The 19,162-nt window shown below is 44.4% G+C and overlaps 1 protein-coding gene across 1 annotated transcript in view; it reads left to right on the forward strand.

The window, feature by feature from the left end:
- Positions 1–16,534: 16,534 nt before the first annotated feature.
- The window catches only part of SND1 (staphylococcal nuclease and tudor domain containing 1), a 422,890-nt gene continuing 420,262 nt past the window's right edge, over positions 16,535–19,162 (forward strand). The window contains exon 1 of the mRNA XM_068972577.1: positions 16,535–16,785. Coding sequence (XP_068828678.1) covers positions 16,708–16,785 — 78 coding nt within the window. The 5' untranslated portion in view covers positions 16,535–16,707. The remainder of the gene's footprint in view (positions 16,786–19,162) is intronic.

The following is a 19,162-nucleotide window of genomic DNA, read 5'->3' on the forward strand; positions in this document are numbered from 1 at the left end:
GGACCTGCGACCCCCAACGATTCTGTGCTTTATCTCTCACCTTGATTGGTTCAGGCCCTCTTGGCTAGGCCAAGGGTGCTTAATTATAAAAGGTTTAATTTTAGTTTGGGGGAAGAGACAAATCCACTTAGGAATATGGGGGAGTTATAAGTAAAAAGGAAGATAAATGGGAGGAAAAAGAAAGAAGGAGAAGGGAAGGGAATGCCTAGGGGAATCTGTTTAGCTGTAGACATTAGGGTAACTGCACAGACCTTTCCATTTGTCTGTAATGGCTATGAAGAACTCGGTCTCACATCTTACATAAGAACAGGCTGGAAATCTAACTGCCTTGGAATTCTAAGGGTAGTAACTCCCAGCAAGAGAAACTATCCTAATCCTTCCAGGGAAACTCAAACAACAGCTACAAAGGTCTAAAGTTACAGTTTAAATGCACCGACATCCTGTTGTTTGCCCTTAAATCTGGGAATCCGGAGTTCAGGAGAGACATTCCTCTTAATCCCCTTGTCCTGGTGACAGGAGCTGGATGGGAGTGGGGATGTTTATGCTTGCTTGGGAGCACAGTGAGAACAAGGAGGAAGCATGGCTTGAAACTGAACTTGGTTTGGAGGCCAAAACCAAGTTTTGATTTTGGTCAAAGGCGTGAGATGGGGAGAAAAGAGCGAGTGGGGAGCTCTTCTGCAGAGGTTCTGTCTCAAACGAGTCAGTGGAATTAGGCTGCTTGAAGAATAAAGAGTTCTACTCTCATAGGGTATTAGGATTTTAATTTTATCATTTGGTACAATGAAGAGGGCTTCCCTGGTGGCTCAGCTGGTAAAGAATCTGCCTGCAATGCAGGAGACCTGGGTTCAATTCCTGGGTTGGGGAGATCCCTTGGAGAAAGGATCGGCTACCCACTCCAGTATTCTGGCCTGGAGAATTCCACGGACTGTATAGTCCATGGGGTCTCAAAGAGTCAGACATGACTGAGCAACTTTCACTTAGGATGAAGAATTTCTAAACTCTGGGAACAGCAGAATATTTCAAGGTGCGCTTCTCTCATTTTGGATTAGGAGAGTATTGAAATGGCTACAATCCCAAAAGATGATGACTCGAGGGCAGACAAACAGAAGGATGTCACAGTACCTCCTGGAATTGTTGCTCTTAATGTGGAAGGCAAAATAATAAAGCTTCCAAAAGATAATACAGGAGAATACCTTTATAATCAAATACCAGTTACATATATTTAAAAATGCTTCACTTCAGTTCAGTTCAGTTCAGTCACTCAGTCGTGTCCGACTCCATGAGACCCCATGAATCACAGCACGCCAGGCCTCCCTGTCCATCACCAACTCCCAGAGTTCACTCAGACTCACGTCCATCGAGTCCGTGATACCATCCAGCCATCTCATCCTCTGTCGTCCCCTTCTCCTCCTGCCCCCAATCCCTCCCAGCATCAGAGTCTTTTCCAATGAGTCAACTCTTCGCATGAGGTGGCCAAAGTACTGGAGCTTCAGCTTTATCATCAGTCCTTCCAAAGAAATCCCAGGGTTGATCTCCTTCAGAATGGACTGGTTGGATCTCCTTGCAGTCCAAGGGACTCTCAAGAGTCTTCTCCAACACCACAGTTCAAAAGCATCAATTCTTCGGCGCTCAGCCTTCTTCACAGTCCAACTCTCACATCCATACATGACCACAGGAAAAACCATAGCCTTGACTAGACGGACCTTAGTCAGCAAAGTAATGTCTCTGCTTTTGAATATGCTATCTAGGTTGGTCATAACTTTTCTTCCAAGGAGTAAGCGTCTTTTAATTTCATGGCTGCAATCACCATCTGCAGTAATTTTGGAGGCCCCCAAAATTAAGTCTGACACTGTTTCCACTGTTTCCCCATCTATTTCCCATGAAGTGATGGGACTGGATGCCATGATCTTCATTTTCTGAATGTTGAGCTTTAAGCGAACTTTTTCTCTCTCCTCTTTCACTTTCATCAAGAGGCTTTTTAGCTCCTCTTCACTTTCTGCCATAAGGGTGGTGTCATCTGCATATCTGAGGTGATTGATATTTCTCCTGGCAATCTTGATTCCAGCTTGTGCTTCTTCCAGCCCAGTGTTTCTCATGATGTACTCTGCATAGAAGTTAAATAAGCAGGGTGACATTATACAGCCTTGATGTACTCCTTTTCCTATTTGGAACCAGTCTGTTGTTCCATGTCCAGTTCTAACTGTTGCTTCCTGACCTGCATACAGATTTCTCAAGAGGCAGGTCAGGGGGTCTGGTATTCCCATCTCTTTCAGAATTTTCCACAGTTGAGTGATCCACACAGTCAAAGGCTTTGGCATAGTCAATAAAGCAAAAATAGATGTTTTTCTGGAACTCTCTTGCTTTTTCCTTGATCCAACGGCTGTTGGCAATTTGATCTCTGGTTCCTCTGCCTTTTCTAAAACCAGCTTGAACATCAAGGAGTTCATGGTTCACGTACTGCTGAAGCCTGGCTTGGAGAATTTTGAGCATTACTTTACTAACATGTGAGATGAGTGCAGTTGTGCGGTACTTTGAGCATTCTTTGGCATTGCCTTTCTTTGGGATTGGAATGAAAACTGCCCTTTTCCAGTCCTGTGGCCACTGCTGAGTTTTCCAAATTTGCTGGCATATTGAGTGCAGCCCTTTCACAGCATCATCTTTCAGGATTTGAAAGAGCTCAACTGGAATTCCATCACCTCCACTAAAAATGCTTAGCTGCAGGTTTTCCCTCGTGGCCCAGTGGTTAAGAATCCATCTTGCAATTCAGGGGACACTGATTCAATCCCTGGTCCAGGAAGATCCCACATGCCCTGAGCTACCACTAAGCCAGAGCACCGCAACTACTGAGCCTATGTTCTGGAGCCTGAGAGCTGCAACTACTAAAGCCCACACACCCTAGAGCCTGCACTCTGCAGGAAGAGAAGTCGCTGCAATGAGAAGTCCATGCACCACAACTAAAGAGCAACCCCTGCTCACCACAACTAAAGAACACCCACACGCAGCAGAGAAGACAGACCCAGCACAGCCAAAACTAACTAAATAAAAAATTTAAAAAAGTAGAAAGCTGGCAGATGCAAATTAAGACCATGGGAGATACTGCTGCATATCCACCAAAATGGCTGGAATTTTATTTATTTATTTAAACTTTTTATTTTATATTAGAGAATAGGAATGGATGGGATTTTAAAACATTGATAACATCAAATGCTGGTGAAAATATGGAATAATTAGGACTCTCATGTATTGCTGGAGGCAGGCTGAATTGGCCCATCCACTCTGGGAAAAAGCTATCTACCAAAGTTAAGGTATTCATAACCTTTGACTCCTACAGATTCCCCAAAGAAACACATGTTCATGAATGCTTATTTATAATAGCTAAAAACTGGATACAGTCCTGTTTTTGACACAACTGCTGTGTATTAAACCATTTCACACCTAGTGCATAAATCCATCACCATTTTATGATGGTTGTGGACTCTGTGGGTCAAGAGTTCAGAAAGAGCCTAGAGAGGATTGCTTATCTCAGCTTCGCCAAGTCTGTGGCTTCTGCAGGGAGAGACAAAGGCTGTGACCAGTGGTGAGGGGGCTGGAATCACCTAAAGGCCTTTTCCTCATACAACTAGACTGCCAGGGAATGCCCCAAATGGCATGGAAGACACACATATATGCATGCTTCTTGATTTTCTATTTGGTGGGTGGGCGGGGGGGACCATGATGCACGGCTGGTGGGATCTCAGTTCCCCAACCGGGGAATGAACCTGGGTTACTGCAGTGAAAGCCGAGAATCCTAACCAACTCCGCCATCAGGGAACTCCCCTCCTACAGCTAGCTCTTGGTCAGGATCTCAGCTGGGGCTGTTGACTAACACACCTGAACACAGCCTCTCCATGGTGTAGCTTGGACTTTCACCCAGTTTGGCAACAAGTGCAAACATCCCCAAAGAACAAGGTGGAAGTGCAAGACATTTTTTATGAAGTGACTTAAAAAGTCACTCTTGCTGCACTTAATTGGTTAAGAGAGAGCAAAGGCCTTCAAGGGGAGGAGACATAAATTCCACACTTAATTTTAAAAAAAATTTTGCCACATCTTAGTTCCCCAACCAGAGGTTGAACCCATGCCCCTTGAATTAGAAAGTAGAGTCTTCACCATTGGATCACCAGGGAAGTCCCAGATTCCACCTTTAAATGGGAGGAATGTTGAGATCACTTTAGAAAAACGACATGTGTGTTGAGAGATATTTCTGTGGCTTTCTTTGGAAAATGCTATCTGCCACAAGCCAACTATCCATCAGCAGGAGAATGGACAAACTAAGGATGGTATGTTCATTATGAAGGAATACTATACAGTGAAGAAGATGGCAAACAACAGTCATATGAGATAGTGTGGCTGGATCTCACCAACATAATGTTGAGCTAAAGAAGTCACATGAAGACATATATAGCTTAATTCTAGTTATAAATTTTTGAAAACACAAGCAAAGCCATAAGTCTGTTTTGAGATACAGACTTAGGAAGAGCAGCAATTAGAACAGTTTCTGAGAATGCTGGCCATTCATCCTGACTTAGGTGATAATTATATCACGAAGCACTTCGTGATAAATCATAAAGCTGTACATTTTTGTTTGGGGCACTTTCCTGTGTCTTACATTTCACAAGAAAAAGGGTAAGAAATTGTGATCTTCTGGCACCGAAAACTAAGTTTATGTGAAAAGAATTCACTCGGAACTTTAGAAACGATACCTAGCAAGCCAACAGAACATCTGTCTCCATCTCTGTCAGTTCCTTTTTAATGTACACATGTCTTCCTACTTTGTTATAATCAACATGCAAAACTATTTTGTGTCCTGGTTTTTATGCTGTGCTATAAAGGTAGTTTACACACATGTCATTTTTTAAAGCTACATGGTATTTCATTGTTTACAAATCATAAAGTTTTTTAGCTGTTTTCATATTGTTTAGACTATGTGTAGCTTCAAATTCTCTAGATCATCATTGTTATCACTAACCTTATTAATAATTCCCTGGTGGTAGAGTGGTTAAGACTGTGCTCCCAATGCAGGGGCCTGGGTTTTACCCCTAGTTGGGGAAGATCTCGCATGCCGCATGGGTAGTTAAGATTGTGTTCCCAATGCAGGGGCCTGGGTTTTATCTCTGGTTGGAGAAGATCCTGCATGCCACATGTGGTGACCAAAAAAAAAAAAAAAAAAATCTACGAACTCCCTAGATCCTAGACCTTGTAAATAGATCTTTTCATTCATCTTCTCACATCAACCTAATGATTAATGAGACAGGCATGACTTTTATTCCCATTTTTATGGATGATAAAACTGAGACTTATGTTAAGTAAACTTGTAAGTTTCACAAAGTACAGTTTCCACAACAATTCATACCTTGGCAAACACATTCCAGAGCACTTCCTCTCAACCTTTTGACACAATACTTGCTGTGGACTTCTCCCACCCTGCCCCAGGACATTTTTTTCCTTGTTGTTCAGTTGCTCAGTTGTGTCTGACTCTTTGTGACCCCATGGACTGCAGCACACCAGGTTTTCCTGTCCTTCACCATCTCCCATCATTCACCATTTTTTTCCTTAGGATTTCCCAAAGTGGAATTGCCAGTTCAAAAGTTGTGAGCAATTTTAGTGTTCCAGACTGTTCTCTATACTCCAGATGGTTCTCCATACACCCTGAACCAAAGTACATTGCTATTAGGAGGGTTCAGTAAACGGTCAGGATCATGTCAAGTTTATTGATTCCTTGATTCCAATTTTAGAGCCTCTCTGTAGGACTTCCCTCACCAAAATGGTGTAGGCTAGGGAAAACCTAAATATTATTGCTACACTTAACCTATTTAGAATATTTTAGAAGATCTTCCTTTCCCTTTTCTTAACTGTTTTGGTTGACTATCAGTACTTTGGAGGAAATAATGAAGTATTTTCCCTTAGTGGGTTTTTTTTTTCTCGCTGTACTGCACAGCTTGCAGAACTTAGTTCCCCAACCAGGGATTGAACCTGGGACCTCAGCAGAGAGAGTACCAAGTTCTAACTGCTGGACCACCACGGAATTCCCAAGAATTAGGTACTTTGACCCCTCTTTTTTTAAGCAGATTTTTTTCTTTATCATGATGACTGTTTTCTACCACAGAAACTTTCACTGAATTACCATCCAGTATGGCACCCCACTCCAGTACTCTTGCCTGGAGAATCCCATGGATGGAGGAGCCTGGTAGGCTGAAGTCCATGGGGTCCCTAAGAGTTGGACACGACTGAGCGACTTCACTTTCACTTTTCACTTTCATACATTGGAGAAGGAAATGGCAACCCACTCCAGTGTTCTTGCCTGGAGAATCCCAGGGACGGGGGAGCCTGGTGGGCTGCCATCTATGGGGTCACACAGAGTCAGACATGACTGAAGCGACTTAGCAGCAGCAGCAGCAGCAGCAGTATTCCTTTAGGTCTGATGTGACCTTTCAATAAGAAAAAGTCATGTTTCTGCATCTCTTGTAAAATTCTACTGCAAATACTGCCCATTATATTACTCATTGTTCTTTTCATAGTCATGTAATGACAATTTCCTAGAACTCAATGTCAAAGGAAAAGTTTGTCTCTTCCCATAAAATCATATATTTCCTTTGATCAGACAGTGAAAATTATACAGCCTAATGTATCTTTTTTTATTTCTGCCTTGGTTGTAAGTATCTCTAATCCAAATGTTCAGCCATCTTAATGATCCCATTCTGAGTTTCCGATATTAAAATGTAAGGTTGCCCTCAAAATAAAGCAATAAATCAATTAAAAAATAAAATGTAAGCTTCCAAAAGGCAGAGATTTTGTCTATTTTGTTCCTGTTGAAGGGGCAGGCAGAGGGAAACAGCTCAAATGCTTTATATTGGGAAAGAGACCTTTTTTTTTAGAAGAAACATCACATAACTCTGTGGCTGTTTAGTCCATTTCCATTGCAGTATAAGGTAACATCCTATCCTCTGAAGTGCTCTTAAAAAAAGCAAACTGCTTTCCACCGAACCACAGGGTATAAAATAAAGTTAGAATTATCTTGCCTTCTCATAAAATCGTTTCTCATTGGTATTTACATCATTACGAATACATAAAACAAAGACTTGGGGTGAAAAAGAAAGAGATTTTCTGGGTTTTGGTGTCTCTGTGGTTTTGTGTAGAATGTGGCTGAAATAGGGTGCTATTTCATCTGAAACAGTAGTCCCTTGGGTGAATTAAGCTGGAGGAGGTCCAGAAAAGGGTGCCTGATAAAAATGCCTGGACCATCTTGAAGTCCCCCTTTTGTACATGGGGTGCCCTTTTAAGGTGTCAGTTGAACTCTGGTGTCTTGCCTTAGCTTCACCCCTATCCTTTCACGACCAGCAGATGACCTGTCGACCTGGGCTCTGCTCACTGAACGCTGGATGCCCCACCCGCATGCATTCCAGCGACCCTCTATCCGTTTCCCACTCCTCACCTTGCCCCCGCATTCCCCACCATCACCGCTCATCCAGATCCTGACCTCTTGCTCTGCTTCTTCTTTGTTGCTCTGACCCCTCAGCTTTGACAGCTGACACTGGCTTTCCTAGTGGGGCCATGCAAACCCACTCCAGAGACCCAGCCTTACTTAGTTCAGATCAGTTTCTGGCTATTCCAGGCCACTGCCCTCCCTGGGAAGGGCCACACCTTCAGTCCTGGGGTCACTGTTTCTGTAGAGACCCATTCTGTCTTCTGAAGACATGCTACCTTGTGGTAGGTAGGTAGTGCCACTGGCTGGCGCTTTCTTTATGCCTTTTTTCTGAGAGATTGAAGGTGGCAGGTAGGGTCCAAGGGGACACAACTGGACCATGGTTAAGGCCAATGGCTATAGCAGGAGTAAATCAATACTCTATCATCTGAGGCTACTGAGAATTCGGAGACACTGGTTAATAGCTTTGGGGAGAATGAGATGAAGGTAGGTCATGCTATTAAATGACAGTAAGACAGGTTGCAAAGTTGATCCATTAACCAAAAGTTTATAACGATTGCCCAAATCACATGGTTGTATACATGCTTATTACACCTTTACAAATCCTTTATTATAAATTGACTTACTATATAGATAGGGAAAATTGGAAAGAGCCCATTATCTTTCTTGGATTGATATGAATTTTGTTCTGCTCTGTGAGGTCTGAGAAATATTTAAGTCCAAGCACTGGATACATTCTTTCCCTTTTCTTTCTTTTTAAAATAGAATTTGAGTTCTACTTCTAATGTTATAAACTTTTCGTTGTTTCTTAAGATTAAAAAAAATGCTTTATGCTGTCACACATTTTAATCAAGTTTGGTTTACATGAGGCATAGAGAAATAACTTAAAAACCTACATAGAAGATTTGGATATTGGATATGACAGCAGGAGTCAAGTTTAATCGCCTAGACTAGTGCTGTGCAATATATTCATCACTAGCCTTGGGTGGCTATTTAAACTTAATTTAAATTAATTAGAACTAAATAACATTAAAAATCCAGTTTCTCAGTTGCAGTGGCCACATTTCAAGTGCTCACTGACCTCATGTGGTTGATGGCTACTGTGTGGGACAGGTCATATATAGAGTGTCCATCACTGTAAAAATTTCTTTTGGCCTTGGCTGACCCAGACAACTTGGGTTTGTGAAATTTTCTTTTAGATAAACATATAGTAAAACTCTGTGGCCTCGAGGGTGGCTCAGTGGTAAAGAATCCACCTGCCAATGCAGGAGACGCGGGTTTGATCATTGGTCCAGAAGATCCCCTGCAGAAGAAAATGGCAACCCACTCCAGTCTTCTTGCCTGGAAAATCCCATGGACAAAGCCTGGCCGGCTACAGTCCATAGGGTCACAAAGAGTTGGACATGAGTGAGCACACACACATAGTAAATCATTGTATCAGCTCAGGCTGTCATAATAAGATACCACAGACTGGTGACTAGAGAAACAGAAATTCATTTTCTCAACGTTCCAGAGGCTGGAAGTCCAAGATTAAGGTGCCAGGGTTGGATTCCAGTGAGATTTCTCTTTCTGGCTTGCAAATAGCCAGCTTCTTGCTCTGTCTTCACGTGGCCTTTCTCCTGTGCACCTACCTACAGGGGGAGAGAGAGAGAGAGAGAGAGAGAGAGAGAGAGAGAGAGAGAGAGAGAGAGAGAGAGAGAGAGATTTCCCTTCCTGTTCTTATAAGGACACCATTCTATTGGACGAGGGAAACACTCTTCTTACCTCATTTAACTTGACTTATCTCCATAAAGGCCCTATCGCCAAATACAGTAAGGGGATTTGGGCTTCAACATACGAATCTGGGAGAAACACAAGTTTATCTGTAACAAACTTTGAAAAGAAGGAGAAGGAAGAAGGGAAGAGAGGAGGAGAGAGGGGAAGGAAAAGTAGGTCAGGGCCAGATGGTGAGGGCCTCATTGTAGGGCCAGATGGTGAGGGCCTCATTGCTATGCTAAGAAGGTGAAAGTCTGTCTGAAGCAGAAGGGGAAACTCTGTAAAGTTAAGGAGGTAGTCTGTGTGATTGAAATGTTCATTTCAGAAAGAACAGCCAGTTAACAGCATGGAGGGTGGGTTGAAGTCTGAGGGGGGCTTGGAAGAACAGAGGCAGGAAGATACTCCAGTGTGGAGTTTTCTCCTGTTTACCCAAAGGAAGCTTACTGGAGAGTTGAAAATGTTTTCTTTGAAACCTCTGGACCTTACAGGTGCAGATCCAGGATGAGGGGGCAGGTTTGACGCCCCCTAGAAGCAGGCTAGACAAACAGTTAGAGCAGACGAGGGTCATAAATTTCGGGGTTCAATCTTAACTCCATCCTTTATTACCTATTGACTTAGAGTTGGTGCGCTCAGCTTCTCTGAACATTAATGTCCTCCTTTGTTGAAGGGGATTGATTACACTATTTCATAGCATTGTTCTAAGGATTAAATTATGCAATGTAGGGAAAAATATTTAACACACAGCCTGTTTAGTGTTTAGTGCTCAATATATTTTGGCTATTATTACTACCAGGGATATATTTCCTAAATTTACTCTCAAAGGAATACAGGAAATAGGGGTTTTGTTTGTTTAAATGAATCTTGTCTATCTTAAGATTCGCTCTGTGTGTGATTCTATGTGTGGATGTGTTCTCCACCACACAGAAGTCACCTTTAAGACGTTTGGAGTCACCATCCTGTATCGGTAGAGTGAACATGAGCTTCAGAGTCACAAGAACTAGTGTCAAATCCCTTCCCTGGTGGTCCAGTGGCTAAGACTCAGTAATTCCAATGCATGGGGCCCAGGTTCAACCCCTAGTCTAGATCTGGAATCTAGATCCCACATGCTGCAGCTAAGAGTTCTTATGCCACAACTAAAGACTGACGATCCTGCATGGTGCAACCAAGATCCAGGAGAGTTAAAAAAAAGAAAAATCCCTCGTCTACCACTTCTCTAGCCCCGTGACCTGCAAGAGACATCTTACTTGAGTCTTGGAGCTTCCCTGGTGGTTCAGATGGTAAAGCATCTGCCTGTAATGTGGGAGACATGGGTTTGATCCCAGGGTTGGGAAGATTCCCTGGAGAAGGAAATGGCAACCCACTCCAGTACTCTTGCCTGGAAAATTCCACAGATGGAGGAGCCTGGTAGGCTACAGTCCACGGGGTCACAAAGAGTCAGACATAACTGAGCGACTTTACTTTCTTTCAGTTCCTTATCAGTGAAATGCATATGCTAATACTTTTTAGTCATTCATTTATCCACAGATATTTACTTATATTTACTGTAGAGCTGGGCTATGAAGAAAGCTGAGTGCTGAAGAATTGATACTTTTGAACTGTGGTGTTGGAGGCTGCAAGGAGATCAAACCTGTCAATTCTAAAGGAGATCAGTCCTGAATACTCATTGGAAGGGCTGATGCTGAAGCTGAAAGTCCAATACTTTGGCCACCTGATGTGAAGAACTGACTCAGTGGAAAAGACCCTGATGCTGGGAAAGATTGAAGGCAGGAGAAGGGGACGACGGAGGATAATATGGTGGATGGCATCACCGACTTGATGGACATGAGTTTGAGCAAGCTCCAGAAGTTGGTGATGGACAGGGAGGCCTGGCGTGCTGTAGTCCATGGGGTCGCAAAGAGTCGGACACGACTGAGTGACTGAACTGAACTGAACTGAATTGAACAGCACCAGGCATTGGGCTGGGAATTCCACTGTAAGTATATCAGACACAGTCCAATGACATTTTTGAGGGGAAAGAGACAGTTATACTACAATCTTATAAGTGCTCTAACAGGTCAAATGTAGGAGAAAAGACAATACTAATACTGCCCAGAGGAACAGCATTCCTGTCAATGCCTTCCAAGGGTTGCATTCTGGTTTTTAAGTGGGGAGTTGAAGGATGGGGAAATAACAACCAGGTGAAGCAAGTGGGGGCGGGAAGGAGCAAACAGGGGTGGGAAAAGTGCTCCAGACAGACATAAAAGTAGGCACAAAGGCCTGGAGCCAAGGAGTGCCATCTTGAAAAGTCAAAACCCAGGTTCACCTGTCCTGGGCAGAAACTGTGGAAGGGTAGAGCTGAGAGAAGAGCTGTAGAGAAATTGTGGGAGGGGCTTAGGGAGTAGAAAGACATGATCAGACCTGCATTTTAGAAATATGGCTTCAGCTGTAGCAGAAAGAATGGGTGGGCTATAAGTAAAGGCAGGATGGTGTAAGAGAGCTCTAGTAAAAGCCTAGTGTGGTGATCCAGGTGAAAATGTGCCAGGCTGAAGCAATAGGAGATACATAATAATAATCATAGCAAATTTAATACATATATCCAGGAAGTGTTCTATGCATCCAGCATACACTAACACATACAATCCTCAAAACCAGAATAAACCTAAGAGGCCAGTCCTATTAACATCTTTATTTTATAGAGGAGGAATCCATGGAATAGTCTGCTCAAGGTGATACAGTGTTGGGATTGAACCTGGGCAGTCTTGCTCTAGGCAGGGCTTCTTATGTGCTATACTGTGCTGCTGAAGACCTAATAGATTTCTGAGATTGACTAAGAATTAAGGAATGAGGTAGAGGGAGGAGTCACAGAGATCTCCAAATTTCTGGCTTGTGACTAGGTAGCTTTTTGAGTCATTGTTTGGGCTGAAACATATACTAGGGAAGATCAGACTTGGGAGAAAAGATAATGAGTTGCTAGTGAGACAGGTTGAATTTGAATTCCTAACATAACAGCCATGGGCAGATATTCAGAGTATCATTGTACACATGTGTCTGAAGCTCATTTCAGTTCAGTCGCTCGGTCGTGTCCGACTCTTTGCGACCCCATGAACCGCAGCATGCCAGGCCTCTCTGTCCATCACCAACTCCTGGAGTCCATCCAAACCCATGTCCATCGAGTCAGTGGTGCCATCCAACCATCTCATTCTCTGTCATCCCCTTCTCCTCCTGCCCTCAATCTTTCCCAGCATCAGGGTCTTTTCAAATGAGTCAACTCTTTGCATCAGGTGGCCAAAGTATTGGAGTTTCAGCTTCATCATCAGTCCTTCCAATGAACATCCAGGACTGATCTCCTTTAGGATGGACTGGTTGGATCTCTTTTCAGTCCAAGGGCCTCTCAAGAGTCTTCTCCAACACCACAGTTCAAAAGCATCAATTCTTTGGCACTCAGCTTTCTTTATAGTCCATACATGACCACTGGAAAAATCATAGCCTTGACTAGTGGACCTTTGTTGGCAAAGTAATGTCTTTGCTTTTTAATATGCTGTCTATGTTGGTCATAACTTTCCTTGAGAGTTATTATTACTAAATTTTTTATTTTCTGGTTGCACAGTGTTGCATGTGGGATCTTAACTCCCCAACTAGGAATAGAACATGCACCTGCTGTGTTGGAAACTTGACCGCCAGGGAGTCTCAAGACAGTTATCTGAACAGGAGTTATGTATTTGGGACTCATTAGCATGCAACCATGGGAATGGATTAGATGTCTTAGGAAGAATGTTTTGAACTAGAAAAGAAGATATTTTGAGAAAAAAGCAGAGGAACACCAGTATTAACGAGTAGGTAAACGGAGAGCCACTTATAATGGCAATTAGGATAAACAGTAAAGAGATGGGAGGAATATGGGAAACATGGGAAGGAGAGAGACATTTTGAGCAGTACGGTGTCAAATGGTATGGAGAGCTCAGCAAAGTGACCACCAAATGTGAAAAGTGTCCATTGAATACAGTCACAAGGAATTCGGTAGTGACCTTGGAGAGAACAGTTTCGGTAAACTGATAAGAACAGTAGTCAGAGTGCAGGCGCCGGAGGAGTGAATGCAGGGTGGAGGCCACAAACACAAAGAATTTCAGGGACTTCCCTGGTGGTTCAGTGTTAAGACTCCCTGTTTTCATTGCAGGGGGCATTGGAACTGAGATCCCACATGCTGAATATCATGGTCAAAAAAAGGAGGGGGGAGAATTTCACCAAGAAGATTTGCCTATGAAGGGAAGAGAGCTATCTGGAGAGGGAGATGGCTTAAAGGAAAAAATTAATTTTTATTAGGCTAGACATTTGAGAATATTTAAATATTAATGAGAAGAATCCAGGAGAACCTGAGAGGCTGTGAAATCACAAAGGGAATTATCTGAGAACCCTTGAGAAAGTGGAGGGGGTGGATGCAGGACATAGATGGAGAGTTTAGCCTAAGCAGTAGAAAGTTTTTTTCTTTGTAACAAGAGAGATACAGAGAAGAATGAGAAGCAAAATTAGAGTTTGTGGTGGGAAACAGAGGGAGTTCTTGATGGTTTTTATTATCTCTTCGAAGTAGGAGGCCTTATCACTGTTACAGAGTGTGGGAGACAGTGGAGTCAAAGTTAAGAGGAAAACAGAGAAGGTTTAAAACAGACCCAGGGATTTTTAGGGCATGGAAAATACTGTGTATGATACTATACCGATGGAGGGATGGATGGATGTCCATTATATATCTGTCCAAACTCACAGAATGTACAATACCAAGAGTGAACCCTAATAATGTAAACTATGGACTTGGAGTGATTATATGATGTGTCAGTGGAGGTTCATCAACTGTAACAAATGTACTTCTCTTGTGGGGATGTTGATAATTAGGGAGCACATGTAGGGGGCAGGGGATACATGACAAATCTCTGTACTTTCCTCTCAATAGTGCTGTGAACATAAAACTCCTCTAAAAAAATTAAGTCTTAATTCAACAGCAACCACAACAAATCAGCCTCATGGAGGTGGAGATCAACATGACTGAGGAAACAGAAAAAATTCCCAGCAATGCATGAGGACCTATGAATTCACTATGGTAATAACCTGCATGTTTGTTCTAGTTAAGTGGTAGGTTTGGAGAAGACAGAGAGATCTGGAATTGGAGTTTTGACAGCTGAGTACAATAGAAGACAATGGGGATTAGAGATGAGGATACTGGTAGGAGAGGGGCGAAAACAATGGAGACCACCCAAGGGACCAGAAGAGAGCAGAAAAGAGCTGATATAGGAGGACAGAGGGGAATTCCTTGGCAGTCTAGTGGTTAGGACTCTCTGCTTTCACTGCCAGAGCCTGGGGAACTAAGATCCCACAAGCTGTGAGGTGAGGTAAAAAAAAAAAAAAAGAGACATTTAGGGTCTTTGAATTCTCCTTAAAGAACAGTGTGTGATAGGTAGCCTCTAAGATGAACCCCAGTGATCCTACCTCATGGTATTTATGGCCTGGAGCAGTCTTCTCCTTTTGAGAGTGAGCTGGACCTAGTGACTCATCTAACAAACAGAAGAAGGTGATGGGATGTTACTTCTGAGATTAGTTTCAAAAAGACTTCCTGTCCTCTTTGCTGTCTCACTCATTGGCTCTGATGCAAACCAGTTACCATGGTCTGTGCCCTATGCAGAGACCCACATAGCAAGGAAATGAGGGCGTGAATCCTGCCAACAACTGTCTTAGTGATCTTAAAGTCAGATCCTCCCTTAGTCAGACAAGGGACCTTCAGATAAGACCACAGTTTGTGTTGACACCATGATTGCAGTCCCTTGAGGGAACTTGTGGCAAAGGCACCCAGCTAAACCCTGCTGAGATTCCTGACAAGAGCTAGGAGATAAAATTAATACAGAGTATAAGAAGTAACTGAGTGAGAAGGGAAAAAGGACAGCAATTACCATCAGAGATGGGAGTGTTTGAGGTTACAGTTTCAGCTATGTAGCTAAATAGATGCAGAGATCCAACTCAGTGAAGATAAGGTCAAGGAGTTTTGAGGCCAGAGTACTGGATAAATCAGATGCATAAATGTGGAAGTCATTCAGGATCATTGGGCAGAGAAGAGCGTGCACCAGGTGTCAGTTTCAATGAATGACAAGGTGACACTGGGGCAAAGAGGACAGGAAGCCTAGTGAGATGGAGAGTACTATAATTAGGTGGAATGAGCTGCCACAAAGTTTTTTTTTTTTTTTTTGAAGACGATGGCAAATTAATGGCATGGAAGGAGCACTAGGGATCTAGGAAGATGCTGACCCCAAAACTGGACTCTGGGATAAGTGAAGTGTGGGAGAATCACCTCTTCTCAAGAGTATAGGGGAGAACTGTCCTCAATGTAGGAAGAAGTTTCAATATTAACTGGCATGAAAGTAAGGTTCTTGTCCCCTCATAGTTGGCACTCGACGAATATTAGCCGTCTCTCAACATTCAGGTAAACATGTATATGCCTTTGCTCTGCACCTTCCTCTCCCCAATCTCTCTGCAAAAGATTAGGTCTAGGTAAAGGGGTGGGTTCCGGTGGTTGGAGGCAGCGTGGCTCCTCCTTCACTCGGTCAACTGAGAGCGTGTTAGCAAGGTTTTCCGTAACTTCACTGGCGCACAAAGGAGATTTATTCCTTTCACCACATAACATTAATCGAGCGCCTAACGTGTGGGACACCGGCGACACAAACATGAGAGAGATATATTTCCGACTACCGGAAGGGCGTTCGGTCACACTCGGTGTCAAGGCCAACACAGGTAGGTACACCGTTTAGACTTTTCCAGGTTCTCCCCACACTTTTAGCTGAGGTAAAATGTCGGAAGTCGCTGTGCACCAGAAGTGAGATCCCTCCAGAATTCGGCCTTGCTGTCTGGCGTTCCCAGCTCGCGCTAGCGAACCTGGGTGCGCCCTCCGGGAAAGCTAACGTCCACGTGGGCTCCCCAGCCGCCCGCGGGGCGGGGCGTAATGGGCGGGGCCAGGCCGGAGGGCGAAGCTGACCCCGCCCCTGGGGCTCCCAGGGCCCACTGCGCCCTGCGGCCAGATGCTGACGTGTCCTTTCCTTTCCACTACACCTCCCGACACTACCTACTACCACTGCCCCGGAAGTCCCGCCTCATACTTAGCCCATCACTGCAAATCAGCTTTTTCAGCGCTTCCTGAAGCGCCTGACCGGTTTTGAGACTAAGGGGCGGGGCTCCGCAAGCAGGGTGCCTATTGGCTTGGGGTCCGGCGGGTTCTGGGCTCTAATTGGCCGGAGGGCGGTGGCGCTCTGGCACGCTTGCGCGGGGAGTAGAACGTGTGGCGGTGGTGGAGATCGCGTCTTTTTCGCTCCCAGTCCTGCTGCTGCTCCAGTGAGCGAGCGCCCAGCGCGTCCGTCCCGTCCATCGCCCACAGCTGGTCGCCCGCCTGCTCCTCTCCGAGGCGGCCTCTCACCAACACCGACACCCACATTGACACGTCCTAGCGGGCCACCGCCTTAATCGCTGGTTTTCCATCGCTACACATGGCCTCCTCCGCGCAGAGCGGCGGCTCCTCCGGGGGACCCGCGGTCCCCACCGTGCAACGGGGCATCGTCAAGATGGTGAGAGCGGGGCCCGGGACACCGATCCCACTGGCCGCCACCGTGCGGGAGTCTGGCGCTGGCTCCTTCCCCTACCGCCAGCTTGCAGTGTCTCGCAGATCCTCTTTCCTCTGCCCCTTCTCACTTTGACCCGATCTCGGAATCCCCTCCCTAGACGCAAGTCGACACGGACTCCCCTTCGGTACTTTGCCTCCGGGACACCCTGGCATTAGGGGGTCACAGTGATTTCCGTGATGGTGGGACTCAAGTCTCCTGGCTTTTTACCGGGACAGATCGATTACTGATTAGTTAACGGGGATGTATTGGTATCAGTCCTCCGATTCACCGTCCTTCTGTCCATTTTGGCATATGCTGAGTAGTTTGCAGTTTTTCATAGATCCTAACGTCCGCTCTTCTGTGGAACTCTTGGAGTACTTGGCCTTCTTGAAGCTATTATGTTTCCACCGACGCTTAGTTACGCCAAGTTTTCTCGCTCCCTGGCCCTCATTTCCCGTCTTTTCCCCTCCACCTCTTGCGTCAAGTCAGTAGTCCTGAGAGCTCTTCATATCTGTGGTCCCCATCTCTTTGGCTCTCAGAGCCTTAGGCCGGTAGGAATCTTAGCGATCCTTGTTGTTCCCTCACTACGGATGAGACAACTTTGAAGAGGACAAGTGACTTGCCTAAGGTCACATGGTGGTTTGGGTTGGAGCCAGGACCGGAGCCTAAATGTTCTGATTCCCAGCCCCCTGCTGTTACTGTAAATTCTGCCTGATTATATATCCCCTCACTCTCTACATCCTTGAATGGTGCATTTAAAACCTTGCAAGTTTCATTAAAAATTAACCCCGTCATAATTTTGTAATATAAATTCTCTTTATCAATTGTCCCCTCTGTTGGCCTCCCCTCAACATTCCCTAGGATTGGAAACTGACATTTCTTCGTTGTTACCAGAATTTCTGGTTGTGATGGCCACAGGCTTTCATTTCAGGCCGCAATTCCTGACTTTTCCATCTGGTAATATTCCTTATGACACTTTGTCCCAAAGCTCTGCAGCCTTTTATAGTTGTAGAAAGTTTGAAAAACATTCTGTTTTCTTGGCTCATTGTCTTTCACAGGATTATAATGTTTCTCAGCTTATGTGTGAATTAGATTTCAAGATTTTTTGTCCCCCCGATATTCACATAGTCACTTCTTAGGCAGTATTCTGCCTCCAACTGAGATTCTTAGGCTTTTCAGTAGTGCATTTCCCACTTATTAATACATAAAGGGAGAGTCAGAATTTATCAGAAACTGAGTGAGGAGGGAATTTCCACGGTCCACATGGTTTCACCTCTCTGAAATATTGACCTGACCTATGAAAGGGTTATCCTGAAGTGTCTTCTATTAAATTAGCTTTCTCGTTGCCCCTTAGCTTTCCCTTCACCGTAGGGACAGAGCAGTGCTCGGTGGTCTGGTAGTGGGATTGCCAGCACCGAGTGAATCTTGTCCGAGTTTTTTTCCTTTGCTGAGGCTTGAATTTTTCTTAAAGGCCCCTCTTACTTGTAGAGTGGGAGTGGAAATGGACTGACTGTATTTTTACTTCTACAGATGCTGGAGGTTTCCAGGGCATCTGGATTCTAATGGGGTGAACATACCTGTCCACAGATTACCCCCATGGATACTGAATATCAACAGTAACTTGTTTATTAAGGCTCATGTCTTGTGCTGAGTTTTCTGTTTGTGTTATCTCATTTATAGTACTGAACAAGTGGATAGGATCATTGGCTACATTTTTACAGATATGTAATCTGAAGTTTTGAAAGGATAGTTTACCCCAGGACAGGTACTTTTTAATTGGTAATGAGAGGCAGAGCTGGGACTTGAACCCAGACCTTATTGGCCAAAGCACAGGCTTTTCAAAACATTCGTGGTTTGATGACTCTGACTCCAGGCAATGATTTTAACAGAGGGCAGGGCCAGTGATGCATGGCCGCAAAATTGCAGGAAAGTGAAGCTGACTGTAATTGAGCCTTGGAGAGATTAAATGTTACTCCTGTCTTGTCCGGAAGCCGCTGTTGCAGTAAGTGACTTTATTTGGTGCTTATGGTCCTTACCATAAGCAAAGGAATGTGGTGTGGAAGACACATTAGGCAGGGAGCAGCCTTTGAAGAAGGTGTTAAGAGTTGGCTGTACTGCTGTTTTTCTGTTTTCAAGCTGCAAAGGGGTGGGTGGGTGAGTTCCAGGCAGAGATTAGGGGAGGGAAGCTGGGTGAACTGCGGAGCCACTGGCAGATTTGTGCCAGGCTTTGAAGCCTGCCTGGAATGAAAAATTGACCCCTGGCAAATTGCTGTGTGTGAAGCTCTTCTGCTTAGCAAAGTTGTATTTTCCTGGAGAGTAATTCTTTCCAGTGGTACCAGGA

The sequence above is a fragment of the Capricornis sumatraensis genome, chromosome 5, assembly GCF_032405125.1.
Source record: "Capricornis sumatraensis isolate serow.1 chromosome 5, serow.2, whole genome shotgun sequence".
In the NCBI taxonomy this organism is placed as follows: Eukaryota; Metazoa; Chordata; class Mammalia; order Artiodactyla; family Bovidae; genus Capricornis; species Capricornis sumatraensis.